The sequence below is a fragment of the Nomascus leucogenys genome, chromosome 13, assembly GCF_006542625.1.
Source record: "Nomascus leucogenys isolate Asia chromosome 13, Asia_NLE_v1, whole genome shotgun sequence".
In the NCBI taxonomy this organism is placed as follows: Eukaryota; Metazoa; Chordata; class Mammalia; order Primates; family Hylobatidae; genus Nomascus; species Nomascus leucogenys.
The window spans coordinates 27,373,969-27,397,418 of record NC_044393.1 but is presented as its reverse complement, the minus strand read 5'-3'; the positions used below and the strand labels follow the sequence as shown (position 1 = coordinate 27,397,418).

Below are 23,450 nucleotides of genomic sequence, written 5' to 3'. Positions count from 1 at the left end.
TTGTATTTTTAGTAGAGACGGGGTTTCACCGTGGTCTCAATCTCCTGACCTCGTGATCCGCCTGCCTCGGCCTCCCAAAGTGCTGGGATTACAAGCGTGAGCCACCGCGCCCGGCCTTAGAGATGGGGTTTCACTGTGTTGGCCAGGCTGGTCTCGAATTCCTGACCTCAGGTGATCTGCCTGCCCTGGCCTCCCAAAGTGCTGGGATTACAGGTGTGAGCTACCACGCCTGGCCCGTTCATTTATTTTAGAGATGACAGAGTCTTGCTGTCACCCAAGCTGGAGTGCACTGGCTTGATCATAGCTCATTGCAGCCTTGAGCTCCCGAGCTCAAGCGATTCTCCCACCTAAGCCTTCCAAACAGCTAGGACTACAGGCATGCACCACCATGCCTGGCTCTATTAGTGCATATTCAGGTATCCAGTGCCCATGGACTTACTCAGAGATGATGGTCAATGGCTCCCCGAGTCTCAGTGACAGCTCGGCTGGGCCACCGGCCGGGAAGCTGCCCAGGGCCACGGCAGTGGCCTTGCTTCTCTCTAGATGGAGGGACAGAAATGGTCACCCACTTAGCTAGCCCTGCTCCACGCATGAGGTCTAGTGGAGTCTGGCCTGGGTCTGGCTCCCAGCATCAGCCCTCCACTAGCACCCTGAGGGAGTTCCATCCACTTCCTAAGAGGGCCACCCTGGAATCAAGCTTTTCCAGCAGAGCGTTGCAGAGCCCTGACAGTGCCCAGAGAGAGAGAGAGAAAGAAAGAAAAAAAAATTAGCGATAGGGTCTTGCTCCATCACCACTGCATGTAGCCTGAGCGACAGGGCAAGATCCTATCTCTAAAAATTAGGCTCAATGCAGCCTTGACCTCCGGGCTCAAATCCTCCAGCCTCAGCCTCCTGAGTGGCTGGGACTACAAGTGTGTACCACTACACCCGGCTAATTTAAAACAATTTTTTAGTAGAGATGAGGTCTCGCTATGTTGCCCAGGACATGGTGACCATGAGGCTCAGGATGTGGTGACCATAAGGCCCAATTTCAAGGCTGGGCATCAGGCAGCAAGGGCATCCTCAGCACAGGACCCATGCCCTCACCCACCCCAGAGGGCAGCCTGCTCAGGCCAACCAGACTCCCTATGAATGCCGAGCCTTGTAGCCTGAAAATCCAGCTTTCAGCAGCTGCTGAAGGCCACTTCAGCGCACCCTAGCGTCCCTCCCTTCTTCCCCCTTGTCCTCTTTCTGTGAGGATTCCTTAGCACACAAACGCATTAAGTATGAGAAGCAGCCAGGGTCAGCAAGAAGGGTCCATCTGCATCCTAGATGCCCCTGTAGGAAGCAAGGTCTTAGAGGACTCTGGTGTGCCCTTCAGATGGAGCTGGGACCCCAGGAAGTGGGGCAGGGGAAGCAGACAAGGATGGGGGGGTTGGGTGGGGGCACCGTGTGGGCTGAAGGGCCTGTGCTTCAGGTGGGCATGGGAAGACTGAGGCTGATTCTGGAAATGGACTAGTTCCCCACATCCTCCCAGACACATGTGGAGACCTTGCAGTGAACCCAGCCCGGAAAGCTCCCCAGGGGTCTGTCCTCTGAGGTCTTTGCAGCATAAGCCCTGGCCATTCCACAGTGCAGAGAAATGTCTGGACGCTTGGACAAATGATGCACATCTTGTGACAGGTGCTCTCTGATGAGAATGGGAAAATGTGGCCTGGGAGGGCCCCTTCCCCTCCCGGAAGCCCTGGCCTTGCACCCCTGGGGGCAGCCACCCAGCTACATACACTATACTGTCCCCCTGAATGGCCTCACTCTGCCTGGCTGGCTTACCTTCATCCTTCATTTCCCAACTGAAACATCCCTTCTTCCAGGAAGCCTTCCCTGACCAGCCACCTCTGCATACACTCTTGGTCAGAGTTCCTTAAAACATACTACCACCAAAATCTAAGACAGTTCTAGTTGGTTATTGGTTTAGCACCTGTCCCTGGGGCTCAACTGTCCCTGAAGGCATGGACTGTGCCAGTCTTGTCCACTCCTGTGTCCCCAGGTCCTGTCACAAGGCCTGGCATGTGGTAGATTGAAAGTGGTTGCAAGACGCCGGGCGCGGGGGCTCACACCTACAATCCCAGCATTTTGGGAGGCCAAGGCACACGGATCACCTGAGGCTGGAAGTTAGAGCCCAACATGACCAACATGGAGAAACCCCATCTCTACTAAAAATACAAAATTAGCCTGGCGTGGTGGCGCATGCCTGTAATCCCAGCTACTTGGGAGGCTGAGGCAGGAGAATCACTTGAACCTGGGAGGCAGAGGTTGCAGTGAGCTGAGATCACGTCATTGCACTCCAGCCTGGGCAACAAGAGTTAAACTCCATCTCAAAAAGAAAAAAAGAAAAAATAAATGGTTGCAAGACTGACCGGCTGCAGTGGCTCACGCCTGTAATCCCAACACTTCGGGAGGCCAAGGCAGGCAGATCGCCTGAGGTCGGGAGTTCCAGACCAGCCTGGCCAACATGGTGAAACCCCGTCTCTACTAAAAATACAAAAATTAGCTGGGCATGGTGGCACCTGCCTGTAATCCCAGCTACTTAGGAGGCTGAGACAGGAGAATCGCTTGAACCCAGGAGGCGGAGCTTACAGTGAGCCGAGATCGTGCCACTGCACCCCAGCCTGGGCAACACAGCAAGATTCTGTCTCCAAAAAAAAAAAAAAAAGAAGAAAGAAAATGTACTTCAATCTGTTTTACTGTAGTGGTGACAGATTAATACCTTGTTTGACAGAATTCACTCACAATTCTCAATAATTCTTCTTTGGGGTAAGTAAATCTGCTCTGAATTGTCTTGGCTCATCAGTGTTTGCTTGTCAGCATTTTCTGTAATTGAAATAGAAGTGAGGTGACCCTTGTTCTGTTAGTCAAGATCTACCTCTAAGGTGTGTGTGTGTGTTTTGTTTTTGTTTTTTTTTTTTTTTTTTTTTTTTTGAGATGGAGTCTCGCTCTGTCGCCCAGGCTGGAGTGCAGTGGCGCAATCTTGGCTCACTGCAACCTCCGCCTTTCGGGTTCAATTGATTCTCTTACCTTAGCCTCCTGAGTAGCTGGGATTACAGGCGTCACCACCACACCCGGCTACTTTTTGTAGTAGAGATGAGATTTCACCACATTAGTCAGGCTAGTCTCGAATTCCTGACCTCGTGATCTGCCTGCCTCGGCCTCCCAGAGTGCTGAGATTACAGGCGTCAGCCACTGCGTCCGGCCTACCTCTAAGGTTTCAATCGTTTTGAGACCAGTACTCTTGTTTGAAATGTCCAGTTGTAAACTTTGCTACATATTTGCAGGCACATTGATGTTATTTTTTCGATGTAGGCTCATATTCTGTGAAGTTTGCTTTCTTTTTTTGAGACAATCCCGCTCTGTTGCCCAGGCTGGAGTGCAGTGGCATGATCTAGGCTCACTGCAATCTTGACCTGCTGGGTTCAAGCGATTCTCCTCCCTCAGCCTCCTGAGTAGCTGGGATTACAGGCACACACCATCATGCCTGGCTAATTTTTTTGTACTTTTAGGAGAGACAGGGTTTCTCCATGTTGTCCAGGCTGGTCTTGAACTCTTGACCTCAGGTCTGCTTGCCTCGGCCTCTTTTTTTTTTTTTTCTTAAGATGGAGTCTCACACTGTCGCCTGGGATGGACTGCAATGGCATGATCTTGGCTCACTGCAACCTCCACCTCCTCCTGGATTCAAGTGATTCTCCTGCCTCAGCCTCCGGAATAGGTGGGATTACAGGCACTCACCACCACGCCCGGCTAATTTTTTGTATTTTTAGTAGAGACGGGGTTTCACTATGTTGGTCAGGTTGGTCTTGAACTCCTGATCTCATGATCCGCCCTCCTCGGCCTCTTAAAGCGCTGGGATTACAGTCGTGCGCCTGGCCTGAAGTTTGCTTTTTTTTAGTCAGCTCTGTAAAACAGTGTGCTAAGATTTTCACATCTTTAATTATCACATGGTTGAGGAGACTTCTACGTTACAAATGAAAAACTTGAGATGCGGAATTTAGGCGATTTATTGTTTCTGTTTTGTTTTGTTTTTTTGAGACAGAGTCTTGCTCTGTCTGCCAGGCTGGAGTGCAGTGGCTTGATCTTGGCTCACTGCAACCTCCACCTCCCGGGTTCAAGCAATTCACCTGTCTCAGCCTCCAGAGTAGCTGGGACTACAGGCGCATGCCACCACGCCCGACTAGTTTTTGTATTTTTAGTAGAAACAGGGTTTTACCATATTGGTCAGGCTGATCTCAAACTCCTGAGCTCAGGTGATCCACCTGCCTCAGCCTCCCAAAGTGCTGGGGTTACAGGCGTGAGCCACCGCCCCTAGCCAATTTAGGTGATTTAACCAAAGTCCCAGTAGCAAAGCTTGCACAAGAGCCATATAAGGCGCATGTCCCTAGGATCTGTCCAGGGGAGCAAGTAAATACACCATGAAGTAGTGTGATCTTGTTATCTGTGCTGGTTGATTTTATGTGTCATTGTGGCTAGGCCACACAACCCAGATATTTGGTCAAATACCAGTCTAGATGTTGCTGTGAATGAGATTGAATTTATTTATTTTTTTGAGATGGAGTTTTGCTCTTGTTGCCCAGGCTGGAGTGCAGTGGTGTGATCTCGGCTCACTGCAACCTCTGCCTCCCAGGTTCAAGTGATTCTCCTGCCTCAGCCTCCCAAGTAGCTGAGATTACAGGTGTGAAGCACCACGCTTGGCTAATTTTGTATTTTTAGTAGAGATGGGGTTTCACCATGTTGGTCAGGCTGGTCTCAAACTCCCAACCTCAGGTGATCCGCCCGCTCCGGCCTCCCAAAGTGCTGGGATTACAGGTGTGAGCCACCGTGGTCAGCTGAGATTGAATTTAAATCAGTAGAACGAGTAATGCAGATAACCCTCCATAATGTGGGTGGGCCTCATGCAATCAGTTGAAGGTCTTAAAAGAACAAGACTGACGTCCTTTGAGGAAGAGGGAATTCTGCCTCCAGACTGTGGTCAGACTTAGGACTGCAGCATCAGCTCTTCCCTGGGTCTCCAGTCTGCCCTGCAGATTTCAGACTTACAGCCTCCACAATCGTGTGAGCCAGCTCCTCAAAAAAAAATCTCTACACACACACACACATACCCACACACAACAGCTATTGGTTCTGTTTCTCTGGAGAACCATAATATATTATCGAAATCCCAATCAAGGTGTGACTTGAGAAAGGATTTGTGGCCTGTTTGGGGGAAAAAGACCTGGGGCCAAGGTTCCAACATCAAAATACTAGAATTGTGACCGGGAGCGGTGGCTCATGCCTGTAATCCCAGCACTTTGGGAGGCTGAGGCTGGTGGATCACGAGGTCAGGAGATCGAGACCATCCTGGCTAATACGGTGAAACCCCGTCTATACTAAAAATACAAAAAAAAAAATTATCCGAGCGTGGTGGTGGGCACCTGTAGTCCCAGCTACTCGGGAGGCTGAGGCAGGAGAATGGCGTGAACCCGGGAGGCGGAGCTTGCAGTGAGCCAAGATGGCACCACTGCACTCCAGCCTGGGTGACAGAGCGAGACTCCATCTCAAAAAAAAAAAAAAAAAAAAACTGGACTTGCTAGGATATTTTTATTGTTCAACTGTCTAAGAAACTGGGAGTTTTAGTCAAGACTATATTAGAAAATCATGGTTATAGACTCAGCATATGCATTGTATATGCTATTTTCCCACCATTAAGATAGCCCTGGCAAGGGCCAGGCATGGTGGCTCATGCCTGAAATCTCAGCACTTTGGGAGGCCAAGGCGGGAGGATCATTTGACCCCAAGAGTTCAAGACCAGCCTGGGCAACACAGGGAGACTCCATCTCTACAAAAATTTTAAAATTTAGCCAGGCATGGTGGCATGTGCCTGTAGTCCCAGCTACTTGGGAGGCTGAGGTAGGAGGATTGCTTGAGCCTGGGAGGTTGAAGGTGCAGTAAGCCATGATCACGCCACTGCACTCCGGCCTGGGTGACAGAGCAAGACCATGTATTAAAAAACAATTACCACAAAAATAAAAAAGACAGCCCTAATTTCACTTCAGGTAATTTCACGGTACCTCTCGGGTCCACTGGGACAGTATAGCAGAACTTTCTGCAACGATGGAAATGTTCTATAATTCTGTGCTGTCTAACAAGGTGGTCACTTACTACATGTGCTATTGAGCACTTAAAATGTGGCTGGGGTGATCAAAGACTTTTTGTGTGTGTGTGTGTGTGTGTGTGTGAGACGAATTTTCACTCTGTCACCCAGGCTGGAGTGCAGTGGCATAGTGGCACGATCTCGGCTCATTGCAACCTCTGCCTCCTGGGTTCAAGTGATTCTCTTGCCTCAGCCTCCTAAGTAGCTGGGATTACAGGCACCCACCACCATGACTGGCTAATTTTTGTATTTTTAGTAGAGACGGGGTTTCACCATGTTGGCCAGGCTGGTCTTGAACTCCTGACCTCAGGTTATCTGCCCGCCTTGGCCTCGCAAAGTGCTGGGATTACAGGCGTGAGCCACCGTGCCTGACCCCGGCCTAAAATGTTAAATTTAAGCAGTTACGTGTGTCTGGTGGCTACTGCAATGGACAGTGCAGCTCTGGGGGCTGGGGAGGTGGGGCTGGCCAGCTCGGTGTTTAGATAAACAACTGGTTGAGAAGAAGGGAAGCCTTGGGAAATGCCTGGGGGACTATCATGCGTTTAATATTCTGGTTAGTGCCTGTTGCTTTCTCCTGTTTTCTCATTTATCCCATTGGTTACTGTTCTTACTGCTAAGGTAGGCTCTATAGGAGCGGGGACACTGCTGTATGGCTCAGTAGGCAGGGCCTGGTATGCAGCAGGCCCTCAGCGGTGCTTATGCTGTGTTGGAGCTGCTGGCCAGGAAGGCCCACAGAGGCAGTGAAGTCTAGTACTGTGTGGGAAGGGCCTGGTTGTCACAGGCCCTGAGGCCTACCTGCTTCCATGGTCACAGGTCCCTGGCCTTGGACAGAGGGACTCAAGCTTGGGCTTGGCAGAGATTTTCTTCTGCTGGGCAGACTTCCCATTGTTCCTCAGCAGAGCACTCAGAAGCACATCACTGAGGGAAATCTGAAAGAGACACAGTGATGGGGACAGAGCCGAGGCTTCTGGCCCAATCTCAGATACCCCTCCCTCCCCAGATCGGCCCTGGCTATCTCCTCACAGAGCATATGAATGACCTCCCTCCTGTGGGACCAGGCTCCAGCCTCTCTGCCAGCCTCTAAAGGCTTCCTGCACATTGGACACTGTTTTCTCCACATCTCATCTTTTTTATGCCACAACAGCTCAACTTTTTCTTTCTGGGCCTCTACTTTGGTCCCTCCCAAGGGCAGTCATGCCCTCCCCTCTCCTTCAGTCCTGTTTGGATCCCATTCTTCCTTCCCCAGGAAGCCTTCCCAGCCCCTAGCCTTCATTGATCACTCCTTTGAATTCCTATGGCTCACTTAGAACCCTTTCTCTGACCCGGGATCACACTCGGCTACTGGGTGGCAGGGGACAATGACAGGACAGTGAGCTCCCTCCAGGCATACCGGGACCTGTGGCTTGGATCAGAGGTCTGCAAGGAGGGCTGGATGTGGTGGCTCATGCCTGTAATCCCAGCACTTTGGGAGGCTGAGGCGGGTGGATGACCTGAGGTCAGGAGTTCAAGACCAGCCTGATCAATATGTTGAAACCTCACCTCCACTAAAAATACAAAGATGAGCTGGGCGTGGTGGTGTATACCTGTAGTCCCAGCTACTCAGGTGGGAGGCTGAGACAGGAGAATTGCTTGACTTGGGAGGCAGAGGTTGCAATGAGCCAAGATCAAGTTACTGCACTCCAGCCTGGGTGACAGAGGGAGACACTCTCAAAAAAAAAAAAAAAATAGTCTGCAAGGGGGATCTGAGCAGGCTTAAGAGCTGGTGTCACAGCAAGCCAAGATGACACGGATACACTGTTATTGGTGTCACAGGGCCAAGTAAGAGTACCTGTCTCAGCCTCCTGAGTTGCTGAGATTACAGGCATGAGCCACCAGGCCCGATACTTTAAGAGGCCGAGCACCTAATCCCAGCACTTGAAGTGGCTGAGGAGGGTGGATTGCTTGAGCTTAGGAGTTCCAGACCAGCCTGGCCGGCATGGCAAAATCTAGTCTCTACAAAAGAAACCACAAAAATTAGCCAGCTGTGGTGGTGCACACCTGTAATCCCAGCTATTTGGGAGGCTGAGGTGGGAGGCCGGGAGGATTGCTTGAGCTTGGGAGATGGAGTTCACAGTGAGCCAAGATCATACTACTGCACTCCAGCCCGAGCAACAGAGTGAGACGCTGTCTCAAAAAAAAAAAAAGGACCATGGATTGTATGATGCAGTGATGACTTGCAAGGCTTTGGGGGACTGACTGTTGAGCCACTTCCCCTCTCTGTGCCTCCTTTTCCTCATCTGAAAAATGGGGATAACAACACTCAACATACAGGTCCAAGAGATAACGCACATGAAAACCCTGGCCAGCCCCCTGTTTCCTTTACCACGTCCTGAATGTCACTTCATCAGTGGCCTCTCCTGGGAGCCGCCCCAGGAGGTCTCAGTCTGTCACCCAGGCTGGAGTGTAGTGGTGCGGTCCTAGCTCATTGCACCCTTGAACTCCTGGGTTCAGGGGATCCTCCCACCTCAGCCTCCCAAGAAGCTGGGATTACAGACATTAGCCACCACATCCAGCCTCTTTGCAACTTTTTTGTTTTGTTTTATAGAGTTTCACTCTTGTTGGCCAGGCTGGAGTGCAATAGTGCGATCTCAGTTCACCGCAACTTCTGCCTCCTGGGTTCAAGTGATTCTCCTGCCTCAGCCTCCCGAGTAGCTGGGATTACAGGCATGCGCCACCACGCCTGGCTGATTTTGTATTTTCAGTAGAGACAGGGTTTCTCCATATTGGTCAGGCTTGTCTCGAACTCCCGACCTCAGGCGATCCGCCCTCCTCGGTCTCCCAAAGTTCTGGGATTACAGGCATGAGCCACCGTGCCCGGCCCTTTTTCCTTTTTTTAAGTTACGGGCTCGTGCCATGTTACCCAGGCTGTTCTTGAACTCCTGGGCTCCACCAATCTTCCCACCTCAGCTTCCCAAAGTCCTGGGATTACAGGTGTGAGCCATGGGACCCAGCCTCTCTTCGGAAGTTTTCATCATTCATTTGAGAGTTTACTTGTTTAATCTGCCACTATCCTGTAACTGCATGAGGACAAAGACTTCTTTTGTTTGCCTATTACTCAGCATTTAGTGAGGCATCACTCAGCTCACATTAACTAAATGAGACTGTTAGCTCTTCGGACAGGTGTCTCATCGTTAGAATAGTTTAAATCCCCGGATTTCCAGGGTAGTGCTGATTTTTCCAAACACTATTTTAAAGTGTTTGGGGAGTGGGAGGCAGAGCTTTGTATTTCTTTTCAGATGGTTTCATTCTTTTCAGTAGGGACAAGGCACAATTACACATCTGGCCCAGTTCAGCTGGTATTCATGGAGCTTCTGCTCTGTGTCAGGCACCTGCCAAGGGCTGGTGGTCCCTGGAGGGGAACCCCTGCTCCTTACTCTGGAGGAGATCACTGAATGGGGTGGTGACAGAGTGGGCTCCTTTCTTGCCTTTGAAACCCACACTGCCTGGATGAGGACGGGTGTCCATCAATATCATGGAGTGATTTCTGTGGCCTCCTGGGCCAGTCCTGTCTGGAGAGTAAAGATCCTACCTTAGAGGATGGAACAGCCCTCTCTGTTCTTCAGCCTCATGTCACTGACATGGGAATAACAATACCTGGGCCGGGCGCGGTGGCTCACGCCTGTAATCCCAGCACTTTGGGAGGCTGAGGTGGGTAGATCACATGAGGTCAGGAGTTTGAGACCAGCCTGGCCAACATGGTGAAACCCTGTCTTTACTAAAAATACAAAAATGAGCCAGGTGTGGTGGTGGGTACCTGTAATCCCAGCTACTCAGGAGACCGAGGCAAAAGAATCGCTTGAACCTGGGAGGCAGGGGCTGCAGTGAGCCGAGATTGTGCCACTGCACTGCAGCCTGGGAGACAGAGCGAGACTCTGTACCCCCCTCCCGCCCAAAAAAACGTAATACCTGCTTGCTGCTCCCTCCGTATGGGGAGTTCAGCATTCATCTGGAAGGGAGCTCTTGAACACAGAATGGGCATATGGCATGGAAATGAGTCCTGACAGCCACTTCCTGCTCAGCCTTTTAGGCTCCTGCAGCCTGGGTACACTGAAATGGTGCTGCTGTTCTTGAGGAGGTTTTTTTTGTTTTACATTATTGGGGTCTTGCTGGGTTACCCAGGCTGGTCTTGAACTCCTGGGCTCAAGCGATCCTCCTGAGGATTTTTACAAACCCAAGACCAGGAAACCCCAGGGAGAGAACCTTTGGCTTGGGTAGCATGAGTGCCCACTTGAACCTGGTTGGAGCTGTGTGGCCTCAGGCAAAGCATGCAAGCTTCCCCCGTCTCATCTGTGAACGAGGTGCACTGCAGGCGCCACAGGGCTGTGGGGAGAGTTGCAGAAGTCTGGCACAGAGTGGGTGCTCGGTAAGGCTTAGTTTCCCTTCCCCTCCTTCAGGAAGACCACAGTCACCACCTGCAATAAACTGAGCGACTCCTTCCTGCCGCAGGTGGAGCTGGGGGCTGGGCCCAAAGGCAGATGGAGACAGGGGAGCTGTACTCAGGCTGAAAGCCTCCCCAAAGTCTCTGCAGCTCCCTTCACCTGGTCAAGGACTTAGTCAGGTCAAGGCCAATAAGCCCCTGGGGGCAAAATAAAGACCATACGATGGGCCAGCCTAGGAGGAGGCAGAGTATTAGCCGCACCTTTTATAAGACAGCATCAAATCATTAACCATACACATTTTTGAAAAACTTACTCTGTGCCAGGCACCTTCCGGAGGACATGAGGCATCGGGTGAAAGGAAAAAGTTAGTCAATGGCAGCCGAGATCAGCACACTGCCCAGAATATTGTTTTATTTTTTTTCAGTATCTCACTTGGGTCCCATTTCAGATACAGTGACCAAGTCCCTGAGAGGACAACCTTGTGATTCTGGTCACATAGCCCACTCGTGCAGGGCTGGGCCTGCCATCATGTGTATTTTGTGCTTCTGAAGATCATTTTTCAGCAGTGGGGCTAAGAGTGATGAATTTGGCCAGGCACGGTGGCTCATGCCTGTAAGCCCAGCAATTCAGGAGGCTGAGACAGGAGGATTGCTTGAGGCCAGGAGTTCGAGACCAGCCTGGGCAACATAGTGAGACACCCCCCCCACCCCCCCCGCCGCCCGCCATCTCTACAAAAATATAACAAATTAGCTGGGCATGATGGTACATGCCAGTAGTCTCAGCTACTTGGGAGGCTAAGGCGGGAGGATCACTTGAGCCCAGTGGTTCAAGTCTATAGTTAGTCATAATTACGCCGCTGCACTCCAGCCTGGGTAACAGAACGAGACCCCAACTCAAAAAACAAACAAAAAAAAGAATTAGGATTGAGTTAAAGGGAGACCTCTCCCTCTCTTTCAACTGAGAAATACCATGCTTTTGAGAGTGAGAGTGCACTGTAGGCTCTACAGCTGAAATGTCTTGAGAGATGATAGCCCTCACGTTCCTGACTTTGGAGTCCGACTGCAGCGCAGAGGGGCCCAAAGTCACACAGCAAGTGCGCACCTGAGATGGGACTATGACGGGCGTGAAGACAAGCTGCAGGGAAGAGCGTAAGCTCCAAGAGGAGGTCAAAGGTGGAGCAGGTGGATCTTGGTTCTTCTAGGACCCCCAGAAACCACCCCTCTTTACAGCCTCAGTAGAACCACTCCCCCTTCTCCTTGGGCTTGTTGTTTTCCCAACGGCAAATAAAGCCCAGTCCCAGTCTGGTCTGGGGAGACCATTCTTCCTCACCTGTCTCCAGGCCATCCAAGAACAAAAGCAAGCATACTTACTGGTTTGTCATCAAAGGCTTGGGAAGACAGCTCTGCTGAGACGCATGCTCTGGCTGGGCAGGTTAGGGCTTTGGGGGCCCTTCTGGAAGTCTGCCAGTGTCCTTTGTCCTAGGATACCCAGAACTCTCTCAGCCTGGGAGGATCTTCAGGGAGAGGCTAGGTGTCGGTTTGGGTAGCTCAGCATCTGTCTGCAGTCAGCAGTTTGTACACCAGGGATGGATCAGCTGCCCCATGCTCCTTAGGGATTCTGGACTGGGGAACCCTCCCAAGCACAGCCGAGCCAGGGAGGGAAGGCCCAGGGCCCTTTGAGCTCTCTCACAGAGACACAGGCATGGGGTCCTTGGAGCTCTAGCTCCGACTGCAGACTCTGTGGTTCTCACAACCACCCATTTCCTCTGACGGCATCACAGACCATCGAGGAGCCACCTTCCCCGAGTTCCTGTTTCTAGGGGAGCAGCTGCTGCCTTGTCATGATCCTGGAGCAAAAGGTTTTTCTCTGGCTTTGTGGCTTGGTCTTGTCCAAGGAACACAGGACTGAGGAAAATGAGTAGGAGTTCCCATGCTGGCCTGACCATAATAATCACTCAGCGGGGCTTAATTCTGGGATCTCCCAAACCTTCTAAATCCAAGTCTCCAGATAGGGAGCCCAGGAATCTAAATTTTAAACCCTGCAGGAGATTCCCCTTGACTGATGAGTGTGGGAAGCACTGCCTTCTCAACCTTTAATGTGTGTAGGAAGCACCTGGGGATCTTGTTAAACTGCAGGCTCTGATTCAGAAGGTCTGGGGCGGAGTTCAGTATTTTGCATTTCTAATACGCTCCCAGGTGACCCCCATGTTGCCAGCCTGGGGACCACACTTTGAATAGCAATATCTGGACAGTGGTCTCCAAGTATGGTCCCTAGACCAGCAGCCTCAGCGGGGATTTGTTAGACATGCAAATTCTCAGGCCGCATCCCAGATCTATGGAATCATACTCGGGGCAGGCCCAGCAATCTGTTTTCATGCCTCCAGGTGATTCCGATGCATGACCAGGCTTGATTTTTTTTTTTTTTTTTTTTTTTTAACAGGGTCTTGCTTTGTCACCCAGGATAGAGTGCAGTGGCACAATCATAGCTTAGTGCCTTGACCCAGGCTCAAGTAATCCTCCCTTCTCAGCCTTGAGTAGCTAGGACTACAGGTGTGCACCAGCACTCCTGGCCTATTTTAAAATTTTTTGTAGAGATGAGGTTTCACTGTGCTGCCCAGTCTGATCTCAAACTCCTGGCCTCAATTGATCCTCCCACCTCCACCTCCCTAAGTGTTGGGATTACAAGCATGAGCCACAGTCCATGCCCAAGCTTGAGAATCACTGGTCTAGGATAAAGAATCTGACTCTAGCTGAATTGTCTTTGATCAGTGTGTTACCTTCAGTCCCACTCTTCATTAAGATTTAACCACACCCTCTCGCTGCTTCCCCATTAGGGGGGATTAGTACTCCTGGAGACAAAGGGCCCACTGCACTGAAATGACTCCTGACTCCAGCTCAGCCCATGCAGCCCCTTCTGGGGCCTTGCCAGCTACAGCACTCCTGCTCAGGTTCTCCTTTGATCCTGGGGAAAGCTGGTTTGATTTTTATCCTTGTAGGCACTTGGCATAGAAAGCTGAAGGAGCCAGAGTGAAGGTACACTTCTGCAAGAGAGTTCTAATCAGGATGTTAGAATGGGTGACAGCCACTTAGGGATGTGGGCCTTGGCAGGGAGGGGCTTGAGTTTGAGCCCACCTTCCTACTCCTGCTGCCATACAACTCTAATGCCCATATTCTTATGACAGGCACATCTTCAAAACAAGCCTCAAGGTGCAGTTCATGAATGGGGGAGGAAGTAGGGAATCTCTGGTCTCAAAAGAATCCCACTGCATAACTCTCCTTTTCTACTTACGGAGGCACCTAAGAATTACAAAATTTAAAATCCTATGTCTTCCACTAAGAAATATGCACTGGTGTTCCTCCCCAGCTCCTGGCCAGAGCTCCTAAAACCCTTCTAATTTCCTCAGTGACAGAAGTGTTTTCTGTTCTAATGAGGCAACACTTGGTGGGCTCCTGGATGGGGACTGGTCACTAGAAAGACAAAGCCATCATTATGAGCTTGGAGCTTTCAGTCCCACCCTCATCCTCTGGAGTGGGGAGAGGAGCTGGAGATTGAGTCAATAATTGATAATGCTTATGTGATGAAGCTTCCATAAAAATCCCTAAAGTACGAGGTTCAGAGAGTTTCCAGGTTGGTGAACACATCCAACACACCAGAAGGGTGGCACACCCCAACTCCCTGGGACCCCTCCAGACCTTCATCTATGTTTTTTTGTTGTTTTTTTTTTTTTAGACAGAGTCTTGCTCTGTTGCCCAGACTGGAGTGCAGTGGCACAATTTAGGCTCATTGCATCCTCTGCCTCCCGGCTTCAAGCGATCCTCTTGCCTCAGCCTCCTGAGTAGCTGGGATTACAGGTGTGCACCACCATGCCCAGCTAATTTCTGTATTTTTAGTAGAGACGGGGTTTCATCATGTTAGCCAGGCTGGTCTTGAACTCCTGACCTCAGGTGATCCACCTGCCTTGGCTTCCCAAAGTGCTGGGATTACAGGCTTGAGCCACAGCCTCCTATATACTTTTTTTTTTTTTTTTTTTTTTGAGACAGAGTCTTGCTGTTGCCCAGGCTGGAGTGCAATGGCGCGATCTTGGCTCACTGCAGGCTCTGCCCTCCCGGGGTTCACGCCATTCTCCTGCCTCAGCCTCCTGAGTAGCTGGGACTACAGGCGCCCGCCACTTCGCCTGGCTAATTTTTTTTTTTTTTTTTTTTTGTATTTTTAGTAGAGACGGGGTTTCACTGTGTTAGCCAGGATGGTCTCGATCTCCTGACCTCATGATCCGCCCGCCTCGGCCTCCCAAAGTGCTGGGATTACAGGCGTGAGCCACCGCGCCCGGTCAGCCCTCTATATACTTCTTTATCTGGCCATTTACCTGTATCCTTTATCGTATCCTTTTTTTTTTTTTTTTTTTTTTTTTTTGGGATAGAGTCTTGCTCTGTCACCCAGGCTGGAGGGCAGTGGCGCGATCTCGGCTGACTGCAGGCTCCGCCTCCCAGGTTCACACCATTCTCCTGCCTCAGCCTCCTGAGTAGCTGGGACTACAGGCATGCGCCATCACGCCTGGCTAATTTTTTGTATTTTTAGTAGAGACAGGGTTTCACCGTGTTAGCCAGGATGGTCTCAATCTCCTGACCTCGTGATCCACCCACCTCGGCCTCCCAAAGTGCTAGGATTACAGGCATGAGCCACCATGCCCGACCTATCATATCCTTTTTATTTTTTTCTGTTTCTAGAATAGAGACAGGGTCTCACTATATTGCCCAGGCTGGTCTTGAACTCCTGGGCTCAAGCAATCCTCCTGCCTCCCAAACTGCTGGGATTACAGGTGTGAGCCACTGCACCCAGCCTCATATCCTTTTGAATAATAAACCAGTAAATTCGGTGTTTCCCTGAGTTCTGTGAGCCATCTTAGCGAACTATCAAACCTGAGGGAGGGGGTCCAATTTGTAGCCAGGTTGGACAGAAGTACGAATAACCTGGGGATCCACTGCTCGCACCTGGCATCTGAAGCAGGGGGCAGTCTTGTGGGCCTGAACCCTTAACCTGTAGGGTCTGTACTAACTCCAGGAAGCTGGTGTCATAATTTAGGACACCTACCCATTGTCTGGGGTGTTGGAGAATTGGTTGGTATATGGGAAAAAAGCTCACACGTTTGGTCACGGCAGTGTTGGAAGTGTTGAGTGTAGTGGAGGAAACTGTTTCCCATACAGCCACTTACTAGTTTTGTGACCATTTACAAACTAGTTGTCTCTGGACCCATTTCTGCATCCATAAATGGGAATAGCATCTATCTCACTGGATGAACAGAAGGAAATTTATAGGAAGGCATTAAGGGCCTGGCCTATACATAGATGCTCAATAAAGGGCTGATTCCCACACCTGTAACCCTAGCATTTTGGGAGGCTGAGGCAAGATCACTTGAGGCCAGGAGTTCAAGTCCAGCCTAGGCAACAAAGTGATACGCTGTCTCTACAAAAAATAAAAAATTAGCCAGGCATGGTGGTGCATGCCTGTAGTCACTGTTACTCAAGAGGCTGAAGTGGGGGGATGGCTTGAGCCCGGGAGTTTGAGGCTGCAGTGAGCTATGATTACACCACTGCCATCCAGCTTGGTTGATAAAGTGAGACACTGTTTCAAAAAAAAAAAAAAAAAAAAAAAGACCCAGCTCAGTGGCTCATGCCTGTAATCCCAGCACTTTGGGAGGCTGAGGCGGGCAGATCACTTGAAGTCAGGAGTTCCAGACCAGCCTGGCCAACATGGCGAAACCTCATCTCTACAAAAAATTAGCTGGGTGTGGTGGCACATGCCTGTAGTCCCAGATACTCAGAAGGCTGAGACAGAAGAATTGCTTGAACCTAGGAGGCGGAGGCTGCAGTGAGTGGATATCGTGCCACTGCACTCCAGCCTGGGCGACAGAGCGAGACTCCATCTCAAAACAAAACATAATCAAACAAAAAACAAAAAAAAGGGCAGCTGAGGCCATCAGATCAATTCCTTCCCATGTCAGCATTCTGTGGAACATTGGCCTGCACTGTAAGGCTTCAGCCTGGTAATATTTATCTGTTCATATGCATTTGTTTCAACTCCTCTGCCAGAATGGGCAGGGCCCATGTCATTTTTTTTTTTTTTTTTTTGAGACAGAGTCTCGCTCTGTTGCCCAGGCTGGAGTGCAGTAGTGCGATCTCGGCTCACTGCAAGCTCCGCCTCCTGGGTTCACGCCATTCTCCTGCCTCAGCCTCCTGAGTAGCTGGGACTACAGGTGCCCATCACCACGCCCAACGAATTTTTTATATTTTTAGTAGAGACGGGGTTTCACTGTGTTAGCCAGGATGGTCTCGATCTCCTGACCTCGTGATCTGCCCACCCCAGCCTCCCAAAGTGCTGGGATTACTGGTGTGAGCCACCGTGCCCGGTGGTTCATGTCATTTTTTACGAGTGCCTCTCACAGATGTAGCAATCCACATGCACTTTTGCTGGCACTTGCCCCGGGTTACTGAAAACTCATCTGAAATGGTGGTCTCCTGAAATTATTCTTTTTTTTTTTGAGTCGGAGTTTCACTCTTGTTGCCCAGGCTGGAATGCAATGGTGCAATCTTGGCTCACTGCAACCTCCACCTCCTGGGTTCAAGTGATTCTCCTGTCTCAGCCTCCCGAGTAGCTGGGATTACAGGCGCATGCCACCAGGCTTGGCTAATTATTTTTATTTTTATTTTTAGTAGAGACGAGGTTTCATCATATTGGTCAGGCTGGTCTCGAACTCCTGACCTCCAGTGATCCACCCGCCTTGGCCTCCCAAAGTGCTGGGATTACAGGGGTGAGCCACCACACCTGGCTTTTTTTTTTTTTTTTTTTTTTTTTTGAGACACAGTCTCGCTCTGTAGCCCAGGCTAGAGTGCAGGGGTGTGATCTTGGCTCACTGCAACCTCCACCTTCCGGGTTCAAGTGATTCTCCTGCCTCAGCCTTCCAAGTAGCTGGGATTACAGGCACATATCACCATGCCTGGCTAATTTTTGTATTTTTAGTAGAAACAGGGTTTCACCATGTTGGCCAGGCTGGTCTTTAACTCCTGACCTCAGGTGATCCGCCCACCTTGGCCTCCCAGAGTGCTGGGATTACAGGTGTGAGCCACCACACTTGCTCTGAAATTATTCTTGATGGGTACAAATATAGCCATTTCTGGAGAAACAAGCTGGTCTCTTAGAGGAACCCAGACAAGTGGTTGCAGATTATTAAATGAGAGGTGGAAACTAGCAATCCCACACAGGTGGTGGAGCTGTGACGTGGACCACCTTCTCAAGACCTCAGCTTCTCCTCCTTCATCACAAACAACACTGTCAGGCTTCTCACGATTTTTGGCTTGAGGGAAATACAGACACATCAGATAGAATTCTGCATAATTCCCTGGGATTTGATCCTGGCTGGACTTATTGGCTGTATGACCTTGGGCAAATGATTTATCGTCAGTCTTCATTTCCTCCTATAAACGGACAGTGTCGCTTGGTGGATAAGCAATCACGTGAAAATGGCAACACAGAACCAGCATACAGCAACTCAGTCCTGCCCTGAACCCCAGTGAATGGCTTGAAAGAAATAACACCAGCAATCAGGTAACAATGAGACATATACAGCTTTATTTAATAATCTGTAAAAAGTCATACTCTAGCAGAGTGATGCATTCCTTATCTCAGCAGAAAGCAAACAGTGTGTCTGAAAAGCCCGTTCCCAAGATTTGGAACTGTGTAACCCTGAGCTTACATCTCAATGCTCCCAAGAGCTGGGCTCTTGCTATGTGGCAGTTGGTCTCCACAGTTCTCTCACCCTCCAGCAATACTCTGTCTGACTGTGACTCCCTCACCTAACAGTAGACAAGAGGCTGAAAACAACTTCACCTGGACAGGGCTGCCCCTACAGATTGGCCGTTTCCCTCCTACAAAAGGGAGTTCATAGGATTAACAATCTTTCTGATGGCTGGGAGCAATGACTCATGCCTGTAATCCCAGCACTTTGGGAGGCTGAGGCAGGTGGATCACCTGAGGTCAGGGGTTTGAGACCAGCCTGGCCAACATGGTGAAACTCCATCTCTACTAAAAATACATAATTTAGCTGGGTATGGTGGCAGGTGCCTATAGTCTCAGCTACTCGGGAGGCTGAGGCAGGAGAATCGCTTGAACCCAGGGGGCAGAGGTTGCAGCGAGCCAAGTTTGTGCCATTGCACTCCAGCCTGGGTGACAGAGCGAGACTCTGTCTCAAAAAAAAGACTCTGAGAAATGTATCAATTTAATCTGGCTTCGATTACATCTACTGAAATCAAGGCTATACTTATTAAACATGATACTGTGTTAATGGCTGTTCCTCTGCCCCCACCCATTTCTCCACCATCTACATGCTTTTTAGGCCATACCTCCCCACTTTCTGGGAACTGAGGAATGGAGACACACTCTCCGTCACAGACCTAAGAGGCACTTCTTGTGGATATGTGGATGTCTGGTATCAGATACTGCAGCGACAGCAGTTTTGCTCTTCAGAGCAGAGGCCTGGCATTTTGTTTCCACCTTCCTGTGCTAAGAGAGTCCAGTAATTAAGCCACATTCACTCCTTGGAAAAAACTCTATGTTGTATCAGAACCTCACCGATGGTTCATGGGCTTCCAGCAGAATATATTCCTCCCTTTTATTTATAGAAGAGTATACAGAAATTCATTTGGACAGAAGGAGCCTCTCTATGTAACAGGCACCCTTCTACTACTGGTCACAATCAATCAATGGTCCAGACGGCAATTATGATTTTCCACATTCCTCAAAGCTGCTCTCTCCTGAAATCACTTTGCAAATTTTGTTGACCAATTTGCAAACAAAAGAGAATGCAGTGGCCTACCCAACCTAGAAATCTGTTCTGCCTAATTCCCTTAAAAACACCATTGAGAATGCAAAATAAGTCCCTTTTTTGTTTTTTGCAGAAGCACTACAAGAAAGCGTGTCTAAAACCACAGAACTATGCACACACAAACACAGACACGCGTGCTCGCACACACAGAGTCGGGATCAAAGAATCTTATCCGATACATAGTTGGGGGAGCACGGGAAAAAGCTGGCAAGAGAGGATATGGAGAGATCTGATCAGCTAAAGATGTTGGAATGTTACAGTATGGCATGGAAGTGGTTCTTGGGCTATACAAAAAAGGGGGTGGGCAGGCAGAGAGAATGATAAATCCAGGCTATTAGAGAGAGGTTCAGTGGCCATGCATGAGTTAAAGATAGTAGAGGCCAGTTTACTGGATGAAATGTTATATTATGGAGTGGTCATTTGAAGAAGGATGGACTTGCAATGGTCCAGGGGAGGAGCATCTGCTTAGCAGGACACCTCCATGGTCTGGTGTCTGTCCAGGACATCAGGGGACTCACAGGATTCTTGAGTTCCATCTGACTGATTGCTGGTGACAGACCGGCTGAAGGGACTTTCTCCAGAGCCGAGGCTACTCGAGGTTGAGTGGGTTCGTGATCGGGCGAGCCGAGTCATGCTGGCAGATGGTACTGTAACAGAGAACCAAGGGGACTAGAAGATGAAGCCCCGGTTAAGCCCAGCTAACCTAGAAGTCTCACCAAAGGCTTTATGTTTAGCTTTTCCGACTCATTTACAATGACACCCAGGACAAGATATAGCCATCCCCATTTTGTATTATTTGCTCTAGGTGAGTGGCGATATGTGAGGCCACTTTAATCCTTTAGACCTGGTTGGAATCTCAGCTGACTGCAGTCACCACAGAACAAGGGGAAACCCTAAATCCAGAGTATAGCCTCTTAGCTATGCCCACACCATTCAGACAGTGACAGAATGGAGGCTTTGGGAACCCAAACAGGTAACCAAAACCCACAGTGCATGCAAGACTAAACCAAAAGAAAAGAAAGACACACACAAGTATGAAGGTGTTTCACAAACACAGTGCAAGCCCGATACAACGAGACTACCATCCGTGTCCACAGGCTACCTTGCTACCAGGGAGGAGATGGGTAGGATGGTGCAGGTGAAGGGGAGGGCAGATTGGCTTGGAGCTGACCTCAACACAGGGATGAGGTACAGGTTGCCAGGGACGGAGAAGTAGGTGTTTAACTCAGACTCCTGTTCTGCCAGTGCTTGACTCTAAGGTCCTTCCAGCTTGGCTGGGACTGGGCCTTACCTGGCATAGCCTCCCTGCCTGTCCTCCTGGGCAGCAGCCACTCCCCTAGGTGTCATTTCAATGCTGGGGTCAAAAGGTGCTATCATCTGCAGAGTTCTCTGGGCATAGGCTCTGACCCTCCTATTTAGAGCCAAGGCTGCCCTTAGATTCCTGTGTCTGGAGGTTAATTCAAGGATCAGTAGGTGGTGGTGGAAGATGGGCCCTGCCTATCAAGTTTCAGCTGCTGCTGTGACCCTGGATTTAGGATGACAAGAGGAGGCCTGCCCCTTACAACCAGATCCTTTCTGCCTCCTGGGGGACCAGGGCTGGACCTGTAGGCTAAATCTCTTGGGGCGTACTGAGCCACGTTCTATCGGGCTCTCACTGCACAGGAAGACCGCGGACATGCTGCAGGCAGCCAGTGCAGCCAGGAGAGACTGGAAGGCGGGGCAGGGCCAGCACAGAGGAAGGTACCTGACTCGGTGCTCAGGTGACTGAGCTGCACATACGGGACTGGAAGCAGGATGGACACAGGAAAAGGCAGGTTAGTGACCCGAGAGTGCCAAGTGGCAACCTCAGCTGCCTGGTAGACACTGACAGAATACTCTAAGCCAGGGATAAAATTTTATTTTAAGGTCCCAGAGAGGAGGTGAGGCTGACAGATACTTCAGTAACATCTCAAATGTTACTTTCCTCAACTAGACAAAGGCAATTGTCTTCCCCTCTGCTATAAACAGTCATCTTGCTTTGGATCAGAAGTGGGCTGGAAGATCAGCTATTTCATAGGAAAAGGATAAGAATGGGCTAGGAGAGGGGCTCCTGCTCCTCCCAATGAGCCACAGGGCTGTGGGTGTGGGCTCGGTTGGTAGCGGCTCACAGGCAAGGATGACACAGCCACTTGAGACAAGACATACACGGTCTGCCTGGCAGGTACAGGGCTGCACCCAGGGCCCAGCTGCCCAGAGCAGCTGACCAGGAGGCTCACCAAATGACCATTATCCACACTAATACGAAAGACAGGAGAAAAATCACCCTACTGGGTAAAGAGCTCTGTACCTGGGTGAAAGAGTTTTTCTAAAAACTCCAAGAAAGGAGCAAGTGTAGATAATTCTGTGACCATGAGAAAGCTCAGGGGTCTTACAATACAAGAGACCAGGACAATGGCATATGATATGGACACACCCTTGGACTTGCTCTAAAACACTCCCCAAGTTCATCTCCTGGGGTGGAGGAGACTTTACCAAGGATACTGCCCTTTTCTCCTGGAGTCTCCATTTCATTTCTCTAGGTCAGGGGTTATTAACCAGCTGAGTTTAAATGCAAATCATTAATTTCAGATTCACACCTAGGACAGCCTAAGCTTCAGGGGTTCAAAATGTGGGCTCTGGAGTCAGACTGCCAGGGTTTGAATCATGGCCCTGCAGCTGAATTTTTACCCTTGGCAATGTGCTTAGTCTCTTTGAGCCTCAGTTTCTTCTTCTATAAACTGGCACTAATAACAGAATGACCTCTTAGATTAAGAATATATAGGCTGGGCACGGTGGCTCACGCCTGTAATCCCAGCACCTTGGGAGGCCAAGGCAGGTAGATCACGAGATCAAGAGATCAAGACCATCCTGGCCAACATGGTGAATCTCCGTCTCTCCTAAAAATACAAAAATTATTCAGGTGTGGTGGCACGTGCCTGTAGTCCCACCTACTTGGGAGGCTGAGGTAGGAGAATCGCTTGAACCCGGGAGGCAGAGGTTGCAGTGAGCCGAGATCGCACCACTGCACTCCAGCCTGGCGACAGAGTGAGACTCTGTCTCAAAAAAAAAAAAAAAAAAAAAAGAATATATAGTACCTGACAAAAGTAAGTGCTGAGTGTGTTAGCTTATAAATATGGACAAATGAATGTTCCATAAACATTTCAGTTTCTACTTTGCTTAAAGCTAGCTGCCACAGAGGTTATATCTCAAGAATTGTGGGCTCCCAGATGTGAAACTGGCCCCCAATATTCCTATATCGTTGCTAGATAGAAAGTTGTGTACTACTCACTGTAGCCCATTCCCTGCAAAAAGTACTTGAAGGCCTCGGTGAGCTTCCCAGGCTGGGGGGATAAAACAAGAGGGCATTAATCTTTGCATAGACAGAGAAGCAGAATTAAATGGGTGTTAAAAAAAAATTCTCCTTACCTGAACTACCTGGGGCAGTCCCCCACAGTCTGCCATCTGGAAAAGGAAAAATATGCAAGTCAGCTGGGACTTACCCTGAATTGCTCTGAACACCCCAAGTCCTTTCAAACACAACAAGATCGAATTCTAGGTTTTAATATTTAACTGCAAGTTTGCATCTCAATGCACCTACATACAAACATTTACAACTTTGGATGAAAATCTGAAATAATTATTACATACTTATTTATCAATAAGACTGAAGCCCTGACGTTCAGGCCCATGGTGGGAATTTTCTGTTGAGGTGATAGTGAAGTTAACCACTACTCTCAGCCATGAAAACTACCTGAAGAAGGTTCCTTTCAGAGCCCTCGAACAGTGTGACCCTAACTTCTCTGTGCATCAAGCTGTCCAAGTCCCACTTCAACTCTACATTATCTTTCCTCCGTGAGTAAGGGCACTCTGCCATCAGGAGCTGATACTAATTCAGCCGGCTCACTCAGTCAGCCACTTTCCTCTAATAGCTGGGTTTGGTAATGCCGCTTTTCACTTCATAAACATTTACAGCTGGTTA

The 23,450-nt window shown here is 49.7% G+C and overlaps 2 protein-coding genes across 5 annotated transcripts in view; both read right to left on the bottom strand.

Moving 5' to 3' along the window:
* SLA2 (Src like adaptor 2) overlaps nucleotides 1-12,448 on the bottom strand; it is a 33,662-nt gene extending 21,214 nt beyond the window's left edge. Inside the window, exons 1-3 of one of the 2 annotated variants that reach the window (XM_003253526.3) lie at nucleotides 11,949-12,448; nucleotides 6,956-7,089; nucleotides 440-539 (exon numbers count right to left, since the gene is read on the bottom strand). In XM_003253526.3, coding sequence (XP_003253574.1) covers nucleotides 440-539; nucleotides 6,956-7,046 — 191 coding nt within the window. In that variant the 5' untranslated portion in view covers nucleotides 7,047-7,089; nucleotides 11,949-12,448. Of the gene's footprint in view, nucleotides 1-439; nucleotides 540-6,955; nucleotides 7,090-11,948 lie in introns of those variants that run through there. The other variant, XM_030825911.1, reaches the window with a different exon arrangement.
* A 5,725-nt stretch (nucleotides 12,449-18,173) lies between these two features.
* The window catches only part of NDRG3 (NDRG family member 3), a 95,233-nt gene continuing 89,956 nt past the window's right edge, over nucleotides 18,174-23,450 (bottom strand). For 2 of the 3 annotated variants that reach the window (XM_030825908.1, XM_030825909.1), the window contains 3 exons: nucleotides 22,898-22,933; nucleotides 22,761-22,812; nucleotides 18,174-20,100 (listed from right to left, as the gene is read on the bottom strand). In XM_030825908.1, the coding sequence (XP_030681768.1) occupies nucleotides 19,919-20,100; nucleotides 22,761-22,812; nucleotides 22,898-22,933 (270 nt within the window). In that variant the 3' untranslated portion in view covers nucleotides 18,174-19,918. The other variant, XM_030825910.1, reaches the window with a different exon arrangement.